Source organism: Pelophylax lessonae, assembly GCF_965119305.1.
Source record: "Pelophylax lessonae genome assembly, chromosome: 1".
NCBI classification, from domain to species: domain Eukaryota; kingdom Metazoa; phylum Chordata; class Amphibia; order Anura; family Ranidae; genus Pelophylax; species Pelophylax lessonae.
Window position 1 is genome coordinate 273745222 of NC_138768.1, and position 15882 is coordinate 273761103.

General features: G+C 42.9%; 2 protein-coding genes across 3 annotated transcripts in view; one reads left to right on the top strand and one right to left on the bottom strand.

The window, feature by feature from the left end:
- The window catches only part of RSPH14 (radial spoke head 14 homolog), a 315190-nt gene that overhangs the window by 162737 nt on the left and 136571 nt on the right, over positions 1-15882 (top strand). The window lies entirely within an intron of this gene.
- Positions 1-15882, bottom strand: part of GNAZ (G protein subunit alpha z) — a 195459-nt gene that overhangs the window by 119568 nt on the left and 60009 nt on the right. Inside the window, exon 2 of the mRNA XM_082243655.1 lies at positions 9046-10281. Within this exon, the coding sequence (XP_082099781.1) occupies positions 9046-9768 (723 nt within the window). The 5' untranslated portion in view covers positions 9769-10281. The remainder of the gene's footprint in view (positions 1-9045; positions 10282-15882) is intronic.

Consider the following 15882-nt stretch of genomic DNA (forward strand, 5'->3'; position numbering starts at 1 on the left):
GGAATCTTTTTATTGATTCAATACATACACTCACAGAAACCTGCCCCTTCTTTTCCTTATATAGCATAGCAAAGCATAGCGATAGATTACATTTCATAAAAGATACATAAAACCCACCGTGGTATGCTGTAAAATTGCAGAATTTGCTGTTCTAATAAATTGCTGTTGTAATGTTTGTGATATTAATTTGCTGCGGAGGAAGAGTGGGCAAAAACTATATTATTCTTCTACTGTGATTTTGTATTGATTCAAGCCAACGTGAATCAATCTGAATTGATTCATGTGCAGTGCGTCCTATATACTCACTGGTGAGTTAAAATGAGTCTACGTATTTATCATCTAAAAACACTGAAAATAGCAACCAATGTTATTCACTAAGAGAAGTGCATATGTTCACTGCGTAATTTTCATCTGTAGCACCTGACTAATCCGACTAATGAAAGCAAATATATGTCTTGCTGTTGATTGCCAGAGAGAAAATTACACTTCAGCTATGTAGTGGAAGGGCCTGCCTGATTGCATACAAATTGAAAGTGTTTAGGTTTGATATTATATTATAAATATATTATTATATTCCTCATATTATATCGTTTTTATGGTACAAGAAGATTGTATAATGTATGGCCAGCCTAGTACACATAAATCGAAGCCAGTTCAATAGAAACTGGCCAACGTTTGCCTTGTGTGTACAAGAGGCCGTCTGACATCAGCTTGTTCAACAGAAACTTGCCGACATTTGCTTTGTGTGTACGGCAGGAGGTCTGACATCAGCCGGTTCAATAGAAACTGGCCGACATTTGCCTTGTGTGTACGGCAGGCGGTCTGACGACATCAGCCGATTCAATAGAAACTGGCCGACATTTGTCTTGTGTATACGGCAGGCGGTCTGACGACATCAGCCGGTTCAATAGAAACTTGCCAACATTTGCCTTGTGTGTAGGCAGGCGGTCTGACATCAGCCGATACAATAGAAATTGGCCAACATTTGCCTTGTGTGTACAAGAGGCCGTCTGACATCAGCTGGTTCAATAGAAACTTGCCGACATTTGCCTTGTGTGTACGGCAGGCGGTCTGACGACATCAGCTGGTTCAATAGAAATTGGCCAACATTTGCCTTGTGTGTACAAGAGGCCGTCTGACATCAGCTGGTTCAATAGAAACTTGCCGACATTTGCCTTGTGTGTACGGCAGGCGGTCTGACGACATCAGCCGATTCAATAAAAACTGGCCGACATTTGCCTTGTGTATACGGCAGGCGGTCTGACGACATCAGTCGGTTCAATAGAAACTTGCCGACATTTGCCTTGTGTGTAGGCAGGCGGTCTGACATCAGCCGATTCAATAGAAATTGGCCAACATTTGCCTTGTGTGTACAAGAGGCCGTCTGACATCAGCTGGTTCAATAGAAACTTGCCGACATTTGCCTTGTGTGTAGGCAAGCGGTCTGACATAAGCCGATTCAATAGAAACTGGCCAACGTTTGCCTTGTGTGTACGGCAGGAGGTCTGACATCAGCCGGTTCAATAGAAACTGGCCGACATTTGCCTTGTGTGTACGGCAGACGGTCTGACGACATCAGCCGATTCAATAGAAACTGTCCGACATTTGCCTTGTGTGTACGGCAGGCGTTCTGACATCAGCCGGTTCAATAGAAACTGGCCGACATTTGCCTTGCGTGTACGGCAGGAGGTCTGACATCAGCCGGTTCAATAGAAACTGGCCGACATTTGCCTTGTGTGTACGGCAGGCGTTCTGACATCAGCCGATTCAATAGGAACTGGCCAACATTTGCCTTGCGTGTACGGCAGGAGGTCTGACATCAGCCGGTTCAATAGAAACTTGCCGACATTTGCCTTGTGTGTAGGCAGGCGGTCTGACATCAGCCGATTCAATAGAAATTGGCCAACATTTGCCTTGTGTGTACAAGAGGCCGTCTGACATCAGCTGGTTCAATAGAAACTGGCCGACATTTGCCTTGTGTGTATGGCAGACGGTCTAACGACATCAGCCGATTCAATAGAAACTGGCCGCCATTTGCCTTGTGTATATGGCAGGCGTTCTGACATCAGCCGATTCAATAAAAACTGGCCAACATTTGCCTTGTGTGTACGGCAGATGGTCTGACGACATCAGCCGATTCAATAGAAACTGGCCGACATTTGCCTTGTGTATACGGCAGGCGTTCTGACATCAGCCTATTCAATAGAAACTGGCCAACATTTGCCTTGTGTGTACGGCAGGAGGTCTGACATCAGCCGATTCAATAGAAACTGGCCAACATTTGCCTTGTGTGTACGGCAGGTCGGTCTGACATCAGCCGGTTCAATAGAAACTGGCCGACATTTGCCTTGTGTGTACGGCAGGTCGGTCTGACATCAGCCGGTTCAATAGAAACTGGCCGATATTTGCCTTGTGTGTACGGCAGGTCGGTCTGACATCAGCCGGTTCAAAAGAAACTGGCCGACATTTGCCTTGTGTGTACGGCAGGCGGTCTGACAGAAGACGGGCATTTAGCCAGCTTCTGTCAAAGGCTCATGACCAAAAAAGGTCTGCAGACCGGCTCCCGATCTGCGTTCTCAGCCAATGGCTGAGAGCACTGATCAGAGTGTTCTGGCAGGTGGGCCGTCCCCCTGTCAGAACGCAATAGCACAGCAGGGGAGATCGCTGTACTAACATCAGATTGTAAGTACAGTGGCTCTGACCCGAGCTGTCCGCTTTTTTATTCAACCCGCTGGGTTATATGATAAAAAAGCGAGTAGGTTGTACGAAGCCTTGGGCTATGTTTAGATGGACATTTAAAGAGTGGCCTTGGTTCATAGTTCCAAACCCACCAAATGGAGCAACTGAAGGAGTATACTGCCAGGTTTTACAGTATGATAACATTAATGTTGCATGCCACGCTTGGCATCTGTTCCTTGCTTACCACTTCTTGGGAAAGACTTAAAATGTTGGTTTGGTTTTTATTACTGTAACCCTATTGAGGAGATTTTCTGTCCCTGGGACAGGAATGAGGGATGCAGTAGTTACTGAAAAAGGAAAGCATGGATGAAAAAACACTACTTACCTACACCCAGTGTAAAATGTGCTCTGTTCTGGGTTTCTTGATTCTATTAAAGGATTACTAAGGTCAGCCATACACGGTTCAAATCTTGGCCGGTTCAGCAGGAACCCACCGAGATTTGACTCGTTAATGGGCAGGCTGAATGTACCAAGTTGACTGATCGATCAACTTGGGTACAACCAGCCTGCTGGATTCTCTTCCAATTATTGCTAGCAGCTGCTATAGTCCGCTAGCGATAATCCCTGTCTTCTCCCAGCGGGGACGGCTTTCCCTTTCCACCCTTGTGGGGAGCAGACAATTGCTCAGCAGGAGGGATTCCCCTGTCAGTGTTGATGGGGGAATTGTGTGAATTTCTTTCCTGCAATTTTTTTCCAATATGAGACCCATTCTATCTATAATGGGGGGAGATTTAAAAAAAGCTCTGCCACCAGATTTGTTAGCTTTACTAAAACATAAGAAAGATTTAGTTGCTTTTATATACTGACAGCATGGCTGAACCAAATAAAAAAAAGACCTCAAGTTCTTAGATAATGAGACTTGAGGGCATTAGGACCAGCACTAGGTCAGCAATAAGAGACATGCATAGTGCCTGTCTCTGTACACAGGGTGACATTTTTGCTGCCACCTGTCACTCACTGTCAAGGACTTTGTCAGCTTCACAGGCCACAGGCCCCTACCATTCAGTGACAATGAAAGTAGGCACAGTCTGATGTGGAGGCTGAGGAACTAGTTCCCCATCAGGTCCACTCTCTCCTTCTGAATGACAGAAGGCAGTGGGGGGGATTCCATAACCAAAAGCAGGAGGTCCGTTTGCTATGTAATCCAACCACTGCCTACTGTTAATCACAGGGGGAGCAAACCTAATGGGGAAATTGTGTCTTTTCGACTGCTGCGTTGTCTATGTGACAGCCGCTGTGGCGGAAAGGGAGCTCGGCTGCACTGAGGATGGAGGGTCTGTATGGACACTTCAGTCCTAGTGTGCCTCTGCACAACAAATGTCTGTGCTTGTTCAAAAGTCATGTACCTGTTTCTAATGGGTACATGAACTTGGAACAAGCACCGATATTTGTTGTGTAAAGGCACAACAGAATTCTAAAGAGTCTCGTAGACACTTTTAATGATTTCCCTAGATTGTGTTATTGTCCCTGTCCCAACAGGAAGTAAGAGGAAATATTCCTTTTAGAGACACATCCTGAAATATAAAACTGGCAGAGGCTCTAATCCTCTGCTCTATAAAAAAGGAAAAAAAATGGCTGGAGCTAGGCTTTATTTACAGAGATGCTTTGAAGAGGAAAATAGTATTCGTATCAGTAGTTCTGCTAAACTGACTGCGATAAATATTAAAGCGGAGTTCCACCTTCCCCTCCACCCTCTCCAAAAATTAAAAGTCAGCAGCTACACATACTGTAGCTGCTGACTTTTAATATTAGGACACTTACCTGTCCTGGAGTCCAGCGATGCCAGCACCGCAGCCGATGTTTCCATCGGCTGCTGCTGCCATTGCCGGTAAGGGAACCCGGCAGTGAAGCCTTGCGGCTTCACGGGCGAGTCCCTACTGTGCATGCGCATTACTATTGGCTTGGCAGCAGGGGAAGGAGGAGGGGGCCAAACATCCGAGAAACGGCGGCGCCGTATCTTGGAAGTAGGGAAGGGTACCTGTCAAAAACAGGTACCCGTTCTCCCCTCCCCCCTGAAAGGTGCCAAATGTGGCATTGGAGGGGTGGGAGGAAGCAAAAGAGCGGAAGTTCCACTTTTGGCTGAAACTCCGCTTTAAAGAATAACTCCACTTTTGTTGAGAAAACAACATTCCCCTCTGGGTGATCAAAGTACATTGCAAGGATTTTCACAAACATTCTTGCAGATTCCTACCTTTTGTTATTCTGAAGGAATAGCTGTTTGCCTGTGTCCATGTGTAGAATGAATCTAATTAGAGTTTTTTTAATTACCAGTTACTGCACCTGCAGGGCTCCAATGAGGAAAATTGCAGGGTCTGCATTCCTTTAGACCTGATTCCATTTTGGAGTATCTCACCAAAAATGACATTTTTGTTGCAGGTGATGCCAAAAATCTGACTTGTATCTTAGGCTGGCCATACATTATACAATTTTCTGTACAATTTTCTTTAGATTTACCTTCAACTATGTAGTACAAAGGCCTGCCTAATTTGTTACGATTGAAAGTGTTGTTTATTATATTATATTATATGGTTTTTGGTAAATCTAACAGAAAATTGTACAAGAGAATTGAACATGTATGGCCAGCCCTAGTGAGGACTTCTGAGAAAGCCAATCACACAAGCAACACATTTCCACTTATTTAAGACATTGACAAAATCTACATTCTGCTTTAGCAATAATGTGTACAAGCATTTTAGCCCAGCAATTTTATGTATAGTATGAAAAGCTATTTGCGTTTTTCTGTGCATAAAGAATCATATTATATTTAATATTTACTGCATGCCTTGCAAGCCTATATTTTTTTAACATAATTTAAAGGAGAACTCCCTTTAAAATAAAATCTACCAGTAAATCACAATATCAGTTTACATGAATGTGCTGTATTTTGTTATTTTGGGCCATGGCAGCTGCATGTTGAAGGTTGCAGTTTTCAAATGATCTACCTTCAGGCTAAGGATCAGTTTTTAATTGTTTATGGGGGAGGGTTCACTGTTGGATAGAAGTACATTGCTGGTCACAGAATGTTGCCTGGAAACCACAGAGGCTGGACATTATCTGAAACAAGCTTCATTTCCTGCTGCAGGCCAAAAAATACGTGGAATATTATTTCTTTGTGCACATGGTGCATCCAGAGTAAATGGCAGAAGAGCTTCTGAAACTATACAGAGGTTTAATTTTTACCTTGCGCTCTCCTTTAACAATCTATGAAGGTGCGTGAACACAGCATGTACATATTCTCTTGTGCCTAGAAAAACATGTGTCTTAAATGACCTTGTAGCATCAATAATCCCAATTTTTAACACTAGCCCTTATTAATCAAAGTGTGTTAGAATTGAAGTAGTCTGCAGGTCCTCCAAACAGCCTACCACAGTATTCTTTCATTCTCCCAATCTGTAAAAGGCCTCCAAATAGCCTACCACAGTATTCTTTCATTCTCCCAATCTGTAAAAGGCCTCCAAATAGCCTACCACAGTATTCTTTCATTCTCCCAATCTGTAAAAGGCCTCCAAATAGCCTACCACAGTATTCTTTCATTCTCCCAGTCTGTAAAAGGCCTCCAAATAGCCTACCACAGTATTCTTTCATTCTCCCAGTCTGTAAAAGGCCTCCAAACAGCCTACCACAGTATTCTTTCATTCTCCCAGTCTGTAAAAGGCCTCCAAGCAGCCTACCACAGTATTCTTTCATTCTCCCAATCTGTAAAAGGCCTCTCCAAGAGGTTGTTTAAAGGTAAGGTCCCTGTTACATGAGAAATCTAATCAGGTCTGCCTGTCCATTTTTTGGGTGGACCTGATCGGACCCTCTATTCTTATCTATAGGCAGTCGGATGTAAACTGACTTGTGTCCGTTTACACCCAGCTACCTTCAATCCGATCCGGCAAAAACATATGGAAGGGGATCCATTCCCCTCTATCTGGCCAGATCGGGTCTGAGGGCAGGCAGGTGTGACTAGACAGCTGGTCTGTTTACATCCAACTGCCAACAGAGCAGAGTGGGCTGTGTCCGTGTCCTCCGACCAGTCATCCGCCCGCTCCGCTTAGCGGGGAATCAGCGGACAGATCCCCCGCTAAGCAAACCGGATAAAAACTGATTCTGCCACATGTCAAAGGGGCCTACACAGGCAGTCTGAGCCAATTTTCCTTCTTACAAATTGATTACTGAGGCCTATAACCTGCTGTGAAACTGAGAGTTTGAAATATTGAAGGTGCAAAATACTAGTTTGTGAGGGCAGTGTTGGAACTGTTGCTGTTTTAGTATAGAAGGCCTATGTAAAACTTGATAGCTAGAGAGAATGTATTCTCTTCTTAAATATACTTCACCTAGTCTCTGTAGGCAATGTTTATTCTACTGAGTAAACTGGTGGTGCTATCTGCCCTTGACCTATGAATATATGAAGTATGCACATTCTTATATGCATAGATAAGAGGTGAACAGCACCATTGGTACAGTTAGTAGTCTCCAGTTTAGTTATGGGACATACAGAGGTTCATTTACTAAAACTGGAGAGCTCTGCATGGTAGCCAATCAGCTTCTAACTTCAGCTTGTTCTATTGGGCTTTGATATATAAAAAAAAAAAGCTGTTAGCTGACTGGTTACTATGCAGAGTTGCACCAGATTTTGCACTCTCCAATTTTAGTAAATCAATCCCACAGGATGTAGAGGTGGTCTCCTTCATCAGGGACGACTTTCTGGCCCTCTCTGGCCTCCCATACCCTTCCCTCTCTTTCCCTCCTTTGGTTCTTCCTCCCCCCTCCCTTTTTTCCTTTTTTGCCATTTTCCTTCCTTTCTCCACTCCTTTCCTTTCTTTGTGTTTTTTTGTTTTTTCTCTTTTTTGTTTCCCCTCTGTGTTTTTCATTTTTTTTTTTGTTTTAATAAATGAGGGGCATACACAGGGTGGACGAGCAACCTGATGGTTTATTTTATTGCCAGCCCTGAATATATGCTGCTGTGATGTATATAAATTCAATGGGATTTTCACGTTTGGGCCTCATGGAGGGGGAAGTCACGATATTATACATTTTTTACGATTGTCTGGTTCCTTATGTTGGTATTGTTGAAATGTTTCCATTTTGCCCCGCTGTATTCTCTTCTGTGTTCTAATAAAGTTATATTTGAAAAAAAATCAATCCCACAGACTGATAAAGATGCTTTTGGCTATGTCCAGCTAAAGGGTTAGCACTTCCGCCTGGCAGCAAGAGGGTCGTTAGTTCGAATCCCAACCACGGCACTACCTGCCTGGAGTTTGCATGTTCTCACTGTGCCTGCATGGGTTTCCTCTGGGTACCCTGGTTTTCTACCACACTCCAAAGACACGTTTGTAGGTTAATTGATTCCTGTCTAAATTGTGCCTAGTATGTGTATGTATGAATGTGAGTTAGGGGCATTAGATTGTAAGCTCCTTGAGGGCAGGGACTGATGTGAATGTATAATACATATGTAAACCGCTGTGTAAAATTGACGGCACTATATAAGTACCTGTAGTAATAATAATATTAATAATGTTCAGAGTGTGTGCATCTGTTAGTAGGTCTTAATAATTCCCATTTCTTCATTGTACAAGCCCAATGTGCCACCCAGTGAAAGGGCTGGAATGGGAAAGACTGCAACCTGTGAGATTTCTTATCACTGTCTGTGATCTCCTTGGTGAGGGTTTGTTCTTAGCTTACACCAAGTGACAGTAGTTACTAGGGCTGGTCATACACTGTTCGAATCTCAACCAGTTCAGCAGGAACCAGCTGAGATTCGAACCGTTAATGGGCAGGCTGAATGTACAAAGTTGATCGATCGTTTAACTCGGGTATAACCAGCCTCCCGGATTCTCTTGCAATTATCGCTAGTGGCTGCTATAGCCGCTAGTAATTACCACTGTCTTCTCCTAGTGGGGATGGCTTCCCTCGCCCCACCACTGGGAGAAGACGATTGCTCGGCAAAAGGGATTCTCCCGTCAACACCTGTGGTTGCAGGAAAGAAATCTGCACTGTGTATGTCCAGCCTAAGACTGTAGATCTCATCAATGGGGACACTAACAGCGATAAAAACACTTATTAGCGGACTAGAGATGCATTAGAACCCCTGTCATGTTTGTACAACTGTCCACATTCCCACTGGGGAAACTTCCCCCCTCATCCTGTAGTTACCAGTACAGGAAGTGAGGGGAAATCTTCCATCAGAGACCAATGCAGCCTTAAAAACTGACTGGGATTCTAGCTATTCCCTACTTTAAACAGAATTATAGAAATAATAAAAACATAAAAAGGCCACAGCAGAAGAACATCCCCGTTCCCTGAGATTTTCTTTGTACTTACTGTTTGGTTGTCCTCATAAAGCTTCAAGTCATATCCACTGAGTTCCACACAGAATATTATGGCTGTCACACCTTCAAAGCAATGAATCCACTTCTTCCTTTCAGACCTCTGACCCCCAACGTCGACCATTTTGAAAGTTAGCTCTTTAAAGGTGAACTTGTTCTCCACAATGCCTGTAGTCATATCTCGTGAGCGCAGGATGTCTTCTACAGTGGGGATGTATTCAATGGCTGCTATCCTGTCCAGGTCATTGAGGTAATAAGCAGCATTGTCTTCCAGATGGTACTCATTAGAGCGACTGAAACACTCCTGAACGCCCGAGTCTGCCCACAGTCTCTTCATGACTCCTAGGAGCTCAGACGTAATTTCACCCTTACTCTCTGCTGGTCCAGTCAAAGCAAAGAGCTGTACTGCATCATACGCTCGGTCTGGGTTGTGAAACTCGATTTTCAGTGTGGCAAGTGCCCTTATGATGCGAGTGAGTGAGTCAATTGCATTATAAATAATGAGGGGTTTATATTCTTTGCATGCCTCCAGGTTAAAGCCTCCACTATGGATGATCTTCATCTGTTTTACAATGGTGCTTTTACCAGAGTTGCTGGTCCCAAGTAGCAAAAGTTTGATTTCCCGACGTTGGCGCTGGCTTTCCGAGCGCAGGTGTCTGTCAATCCTGCGCGAGCGCCTTGCAGCCTCTTTCTCCTCCGCACTTTGCCGACATCCCATGGTAGGTGTTTGCCAATGGTGGAGATACTCCCTTTCTCTCTCTTTATCTTTCCTTTCTGCCTCAGAAATATTGTGTCCCTTAGGCTTTAAAACAGGTAAAAGTACAATCAGCCTGGACAATAAGTGTCAATGCCTAACAAACTAGAAAGAAGGAAAAATACAATCTTAAGCAGATGGTTTCCTCAACAAATGTCATGGCACTCCCCTTCCTTTGAGATTAAAGTGGCACATTCCTTCTTCAATGAAAAGATACTTCCCGTCTCCAATGAGTAACCATATTTGTCATATACCATTTTCTTCCCTGCATAATTATTTCACTTCCTTCTGTCCAAAGGTAAGGAGCTGCCTACTCATCTGTTTCTACCTCACTTGCCTTTTTAATTGTATTTTCTGGTTACCATGGTGATTCTGCTCTGTGCAGCAAGAGATTCTGTGGCCAACCTCTCATTTATTCCACTGGCCTTTTTGATGTTTTTTTTCTTTTTTCACCCTGTTCCTGACAATGATCTGCACCTGTCAGACACAAAGAAAAGCAAACATGAAATAGTTGTATCTGTACATCCTCCACTTTCAAAAAATACAAAGTGCATTCTATCAACCACTATAATGACATAATTACTAAACCATATCGTTTTTTAAGCCTGTTGGTAAATGGACATAATATAAAATGGCAGAAAACTGGAAAATCCAACCTGAGATCAGCTAGCTAGTATCCATCTTTTTTAACTGGTATGTACCCTTCTATTACTGGCACAAATTGTATTCTGTAAAGGAAAAGGAGGTTGCCCCATTTTTTGTCTCAGTCCCCTTCTGACATTGGAATATGCACCAATAAACTGAAAAGAAGCTGGCAAATATATGGCTAGAGTTGAAACATCCTCTCCAAAAATACCCTACCTCCATAAGGCCCCTTTCACAAGGGACGAATTTGTTTTTTCTCAGCAGGGGATCCGTTCGATGAACCCTTGCCTAGCTGAGCGGAACGGTTGGATGACAGGTCCGTGCCTTCTTCGCTTATGCGGGCACGGACACAGCCTGCTCTGCTCTATGGGCAGCTGGATGTAAATGGACCAGCTGTCTGCTTACACCCGACTGACCCCTGATCTGATCCAGCCAGATGTCCTTTTACATCTGACTGCCTATAGAGGATAATGGAGGGTCCAATCGGGTCTGTCTGAAAAATGGACAGATGAACCCGATCTAACTAGGCTGAAAACAAAAGAAAGAGAGCGCACACCGCCCTAGTGTAACACCATTTAATGAAAATAATTAAAGCCATAAAAACAGGTACTCACAAACAAGTATAGTGTCATGCATGGAAATGATATCCCCCGATCTGATGTGTGTAAGGTACTCTCCTCCTTGCCGGCGGCTCAGCTGTTCGTTCCCACAGTGGTAAGTGGAAGGTGTTGAGACCTGAAGAAGGAGGCCATGCCTCCGAAACGTTGTCTTTAGCAACCCCATGAATGTCATGTCCTGGGTCCTGATCGGGGATCTCTCCTCTTTGTAACCGCACTGTCGGCTACAGTATCCAGCTCTTGCAGAGTGTGCAGCGAGCGGCTGGACCGTGCGCAGGCGCACTGCATTGAGCTACCTTGAGTCATCCGAGGTGGTTGCCTTAGCTGGACGTTATCCACGTACCACTGCGGGAACGAACAGCTGAGCCGCCGGCAAGGAGGAGAGTACCTTACACACATCAGATCGGGGGATATCATTTCCATGCATGACACTATACTTGTTTGTGAGTACCTGTTTTTATGGCTTTAATTATTTTCATTAAATGGTGTTACACTAGGGCGGTGTGCGCTCTCTTTCTTTTGTTTTCAGCCTAGTTTCTCTGCCTCATATCCCATGGAGGGTTAAGAGAGCTGCCACGCTTTTTCTCATGTGTTTCACCACTGGCCATACTACAAGGTTCCCCAGCTTGAGAATTAATCTCCAGGATCTGCGCAGGGACTGGTAATGTGTTTCTATTTGTGAACCCGATCTAACCTCTCCTATGAAAGGGGCCAAAATCTGTTTGTAAAAAGTAAACTATTGGAAAAACACATAAACACATACTGTGTGAGGTTCATAATAAATATAAAACTTTGGAAACATATTCCAAATAACATACATATAAGTCAGTAACTTAAAACCTAAAAGAAAAAGCAGTAAACAAATTATGTGTGTGTCAGGGTTTGTACAAAACTGTTGTGGCATGTGTGCCAATTTGATGTTTTATGTTAGACTTTAGTCTAGTTGTATAATTACATTTTTTTTTTATAGGTTACGCTATACAAAATAAATAGTTTGAATAAATATGAATGGCTGAGAATTGCTATTCATGGACAGATGTCACCTAGAAATGGACTACAGCAATATAGTCTTGGATTTGTTTGCTAGGGATTTTGGCAACTACACAGCAAAACAGAAACTGGGACATACTCCCACAGAAATATTCTCTTGTGTGTGTGGTAACATACACAATATTACCAAAAGTATTGGGACACCTGCCTTTACACGCACATAAACTTTAATGGCATCCCAGTCTTAGTCCGTAGGGTTCAATATTAAGTTGGCCCACCCTTTTCAGCTAGAACAGCTTCAACTCTTCTGGGAAGGCTGTCCACAAGGTTTAGGAGTGTGTCAATGGGAATGTTTGACCTTTCTTCCAAAAGCACATTTTAGAGGTCAGACACTGATGTTCAACGGGAAGGCTTGGCTCGCAGTCTCCACCCTAATTCTTTCCAAAGTTGTTCTATCGGGTTGAGGTCAGGACAGTCAAGTTCCTCCACCCCAAAACTCCCATTGGAGATGGCTAACACCCCCTACCCCCCCCCCTCATTGGCTCACATTTAGAGATAGGGTAACACCAGAGGCTATCCCATGACTCTGAACCTGGAAAGAGCTCTGCAGCTAACTAACTCCGTACGCAAAGGTTTACAATGCAGAGTCCAGTGCCCCCAGGTCATATTCCACAATCTTTCAGTCCAGTTGGTATGGCTTCCAAAGCTGATGCTGAGAATAATCTCATCCCCATAGCTGCTTTGTAGAGGCTAGCTCAGGCAGTGCACTGTTAGTTCAAGCAGTGTGCTTAACTTAAGTAAAAGAATACAAATGTCTACAGTGTGCCAAGTAACTTGATTAAAGAGAAATTAAAATGAAGACAAAAATCTGAGAAGAATAAAGTAGGTCTTTTTCTGAGCAGAGCTGAGATAAAGTGTACTACTTCCTAGGACACAAGAACGAAAACTGAAGCATGACAGCGCTGGCCTTCAATGTTTGTTTCTGTTTGCCAGTGTCCAAACATCTTGTAGCAGCAGTATAACCCGACAGTTTCATATAGACAAAAATAGACAAGAAAAAAAAAGTAATCTAAACCATATATGGAAGGCATTTCGAATTAGTAACACCAATACTGTGTTTCATAAACCAATGCCATGCCATGTCATTTTTTGTTTTATAGAATACTGTTTTTGCTCCTATTCAACCTTCATATCAGTGCTACTGATCTCCTCAAAACTTCATAGGACACTTTCTGTCTGCATGCTCTCTGGAGTTGGCTGCATGGCATCTTTGGCCTATGCCTATGCAATGTGTTTTAGCACAGCCGCTCACTGACCTCACGAGAGTTGAATGTGACACGATGGCAATGCAGAAGCCCAACTGGGAGATCAATGTCACCCCCATAACAGGAAGCGACTGAACAAGAATATTCATAGCACAATCATCAAGTCTTCTTTTCATTGAAGCTGTAGATTTCAAATCAACATGAAAAAACTTATATGAGATTTTAGTGACGGGGCTCTATTTTAAGTGCTACAAAGTGATTCTGAGTTGAGAAAAAGGCCTGAAATAATATGAAATACAGAAAATATAGGAGGAAAGAGGAAAATGAAATATATCGATAATGAAAATGCCTCTTGGTTTTTAGAATTTATAGATGCAGTAATAATATTAGCAATAATAATAATATTTAATGCTGGAAACAACAAAATGTGTATTGTGCAAATGGACTGGGTATAGTCACGCACATACACAAAGGATGTTCTTGGCTTGAGTTGCTTACATTTCTTCCTTGTTATATGTTATCCTTTCCTTTACCACCATATCATGTTATGGTTAAATGAACAATGGATATTTATCTTTTTCAATAGATATTGATCTTCAACAGATGAGTATTACGTAAGCTGAAAGCGCCATTGATTACTTCAAGAGATAGACTAAATGCCACACCCCCAGGGTCATATCATGTCATGGAATCAATAACTAAGCACTGAAAAAAAGCAGTCGCAGAAGTTTGTATGTATCCGCCACAAGAAACATATTCACTGCATAGAAATAAGTAATTTTTACATCTTGCGCTAAACAAATGCTTATTTCTATCAACATATTTTGCAAAAGACCGTTGAAAAGTAAAAGCATCCAGGAACACATCTGTCTAAACAATATTATACAAGGTACAGGAGAAGTCAAATGCTCTTTTTCAACTAAGTCCTTATGCGTTCCAGACATTCAATGCTGAGCTCTTCGCAATGAAAAGCATCATAATACTGTACATGAATCAACGTATTCTAAAGCCCCGTTCACAAGGGCCAAATGTTGGGAGACATCAGCCGATTAAAAAAAAAATGGCTGACGCTTGGCCCGTGTGTGTGCCAGCCGGTCCGACAGAGGCCGGCCTCTGTTGAATGTGCATGCTGGAAAATCAGCAACCAACCAGCTCGCTCCAGATCAGCGATCTCAGCCAATGGCTGAGAGCACTGATCAGAGTGTTCTGGTGGGCCATCCCTCTGTCAGAATGCAACAACTCAGCGGGGAGATCACTGTACTAACGTCGGATCGTTAGTACAGTGGCTCCGACCGGTGCTGACAGTTTTTTTTTAATCAAACCCGCTGGGTTGAACGAAAAAAAAATTCATAGGTCCCTTTCACACTGGTGCCTCCATGTATCAAATCCTTCTTGCTCAGCGGGGCAACGCTGTACCCAAATAAAATTGATGTCCTTTTTTTCCCACATATAGAGCTTTCTTTTGGTGGTATTTGATCACCTGTGCAATTTTAAATTTTTGGGCTATAAACAAAAAAAGAGCGACAATTCTGAAAAAAATAAAAATATATATATATATATATTTTATACTTTCTGCGTTAAAACATTCCCAATAAAAAAAATAAAAAATATATAATTTTTTCATCATTTTAGGCCAATATGTATTCTGCTAAATTTTTTTGGTAAAAAAAAAATCCCAATAAGTGAATATTGATTGGTTTGCGCAAAAGGTATTGCGTCTACAAACTAGGGGAAAGATTTATTTAATTTTCTTTTTTACTAGTAATGGTGGCGATCAGCGTTTTTTTCCGGGACTGCGACATTGCGGCGGACAGATCGGACACCTAACTGACATTTTTGAGGGGACCAGTGACATTACTATAGTAATCAGTGCTAAAAATATGCACCGTTATTGTACTAATGACACTGTCAGGGAAGGGGTTAACACCAGGGGCGATCAAAGGGTTAAATGTGTGCCTAAGGGGTGCTTTCTAACTATGTGGGGGATTGGCTCACTGGATGAACACAGAGACTTGTGTTCCTAAATCGGAGGAACACAGGATCCCTGTGTTTGTCACTGACAGAACAGCAGTCTGCAGTGTTTACATTGGCAGACCGCCGTTCTGTCTCCATTGGGAGCGATCGCAGCTGCCCGGCTGTTGGACCCTCTGATTGGCTCCCCTTCTAGCCAAGCGGCATGCGCCCACACTAATTGCTACACGAAGCGACAAACATGTATGCCGTTTCACGTAACAGAACCGACCTGACGCCGTATAACTACGGCGGCTGGTCGGCAAGTGGTTAATATTCCTGTATTATTTTTTCTTTTTGAAAATCCTCAATAAATTAGAATTACAAAAATAAAAACTGGAAAGTGCAAAATCTGGTGCAACTGTGCATGGCAGCCAATCAGCTTCTAACTTCAGCTTGTTCAATTAAATTTGGACCAAAAAACCTAGAAGCTGATTGGTTTCTATGCAGAGCTGCACCACATTTTGCACTATGCAGTTTTAGTAAATAAACCCCTATGTGTCCATGCACATATAGGCTTTTAGAGGAGTTTAGGGGCAGCAGAGTTTATA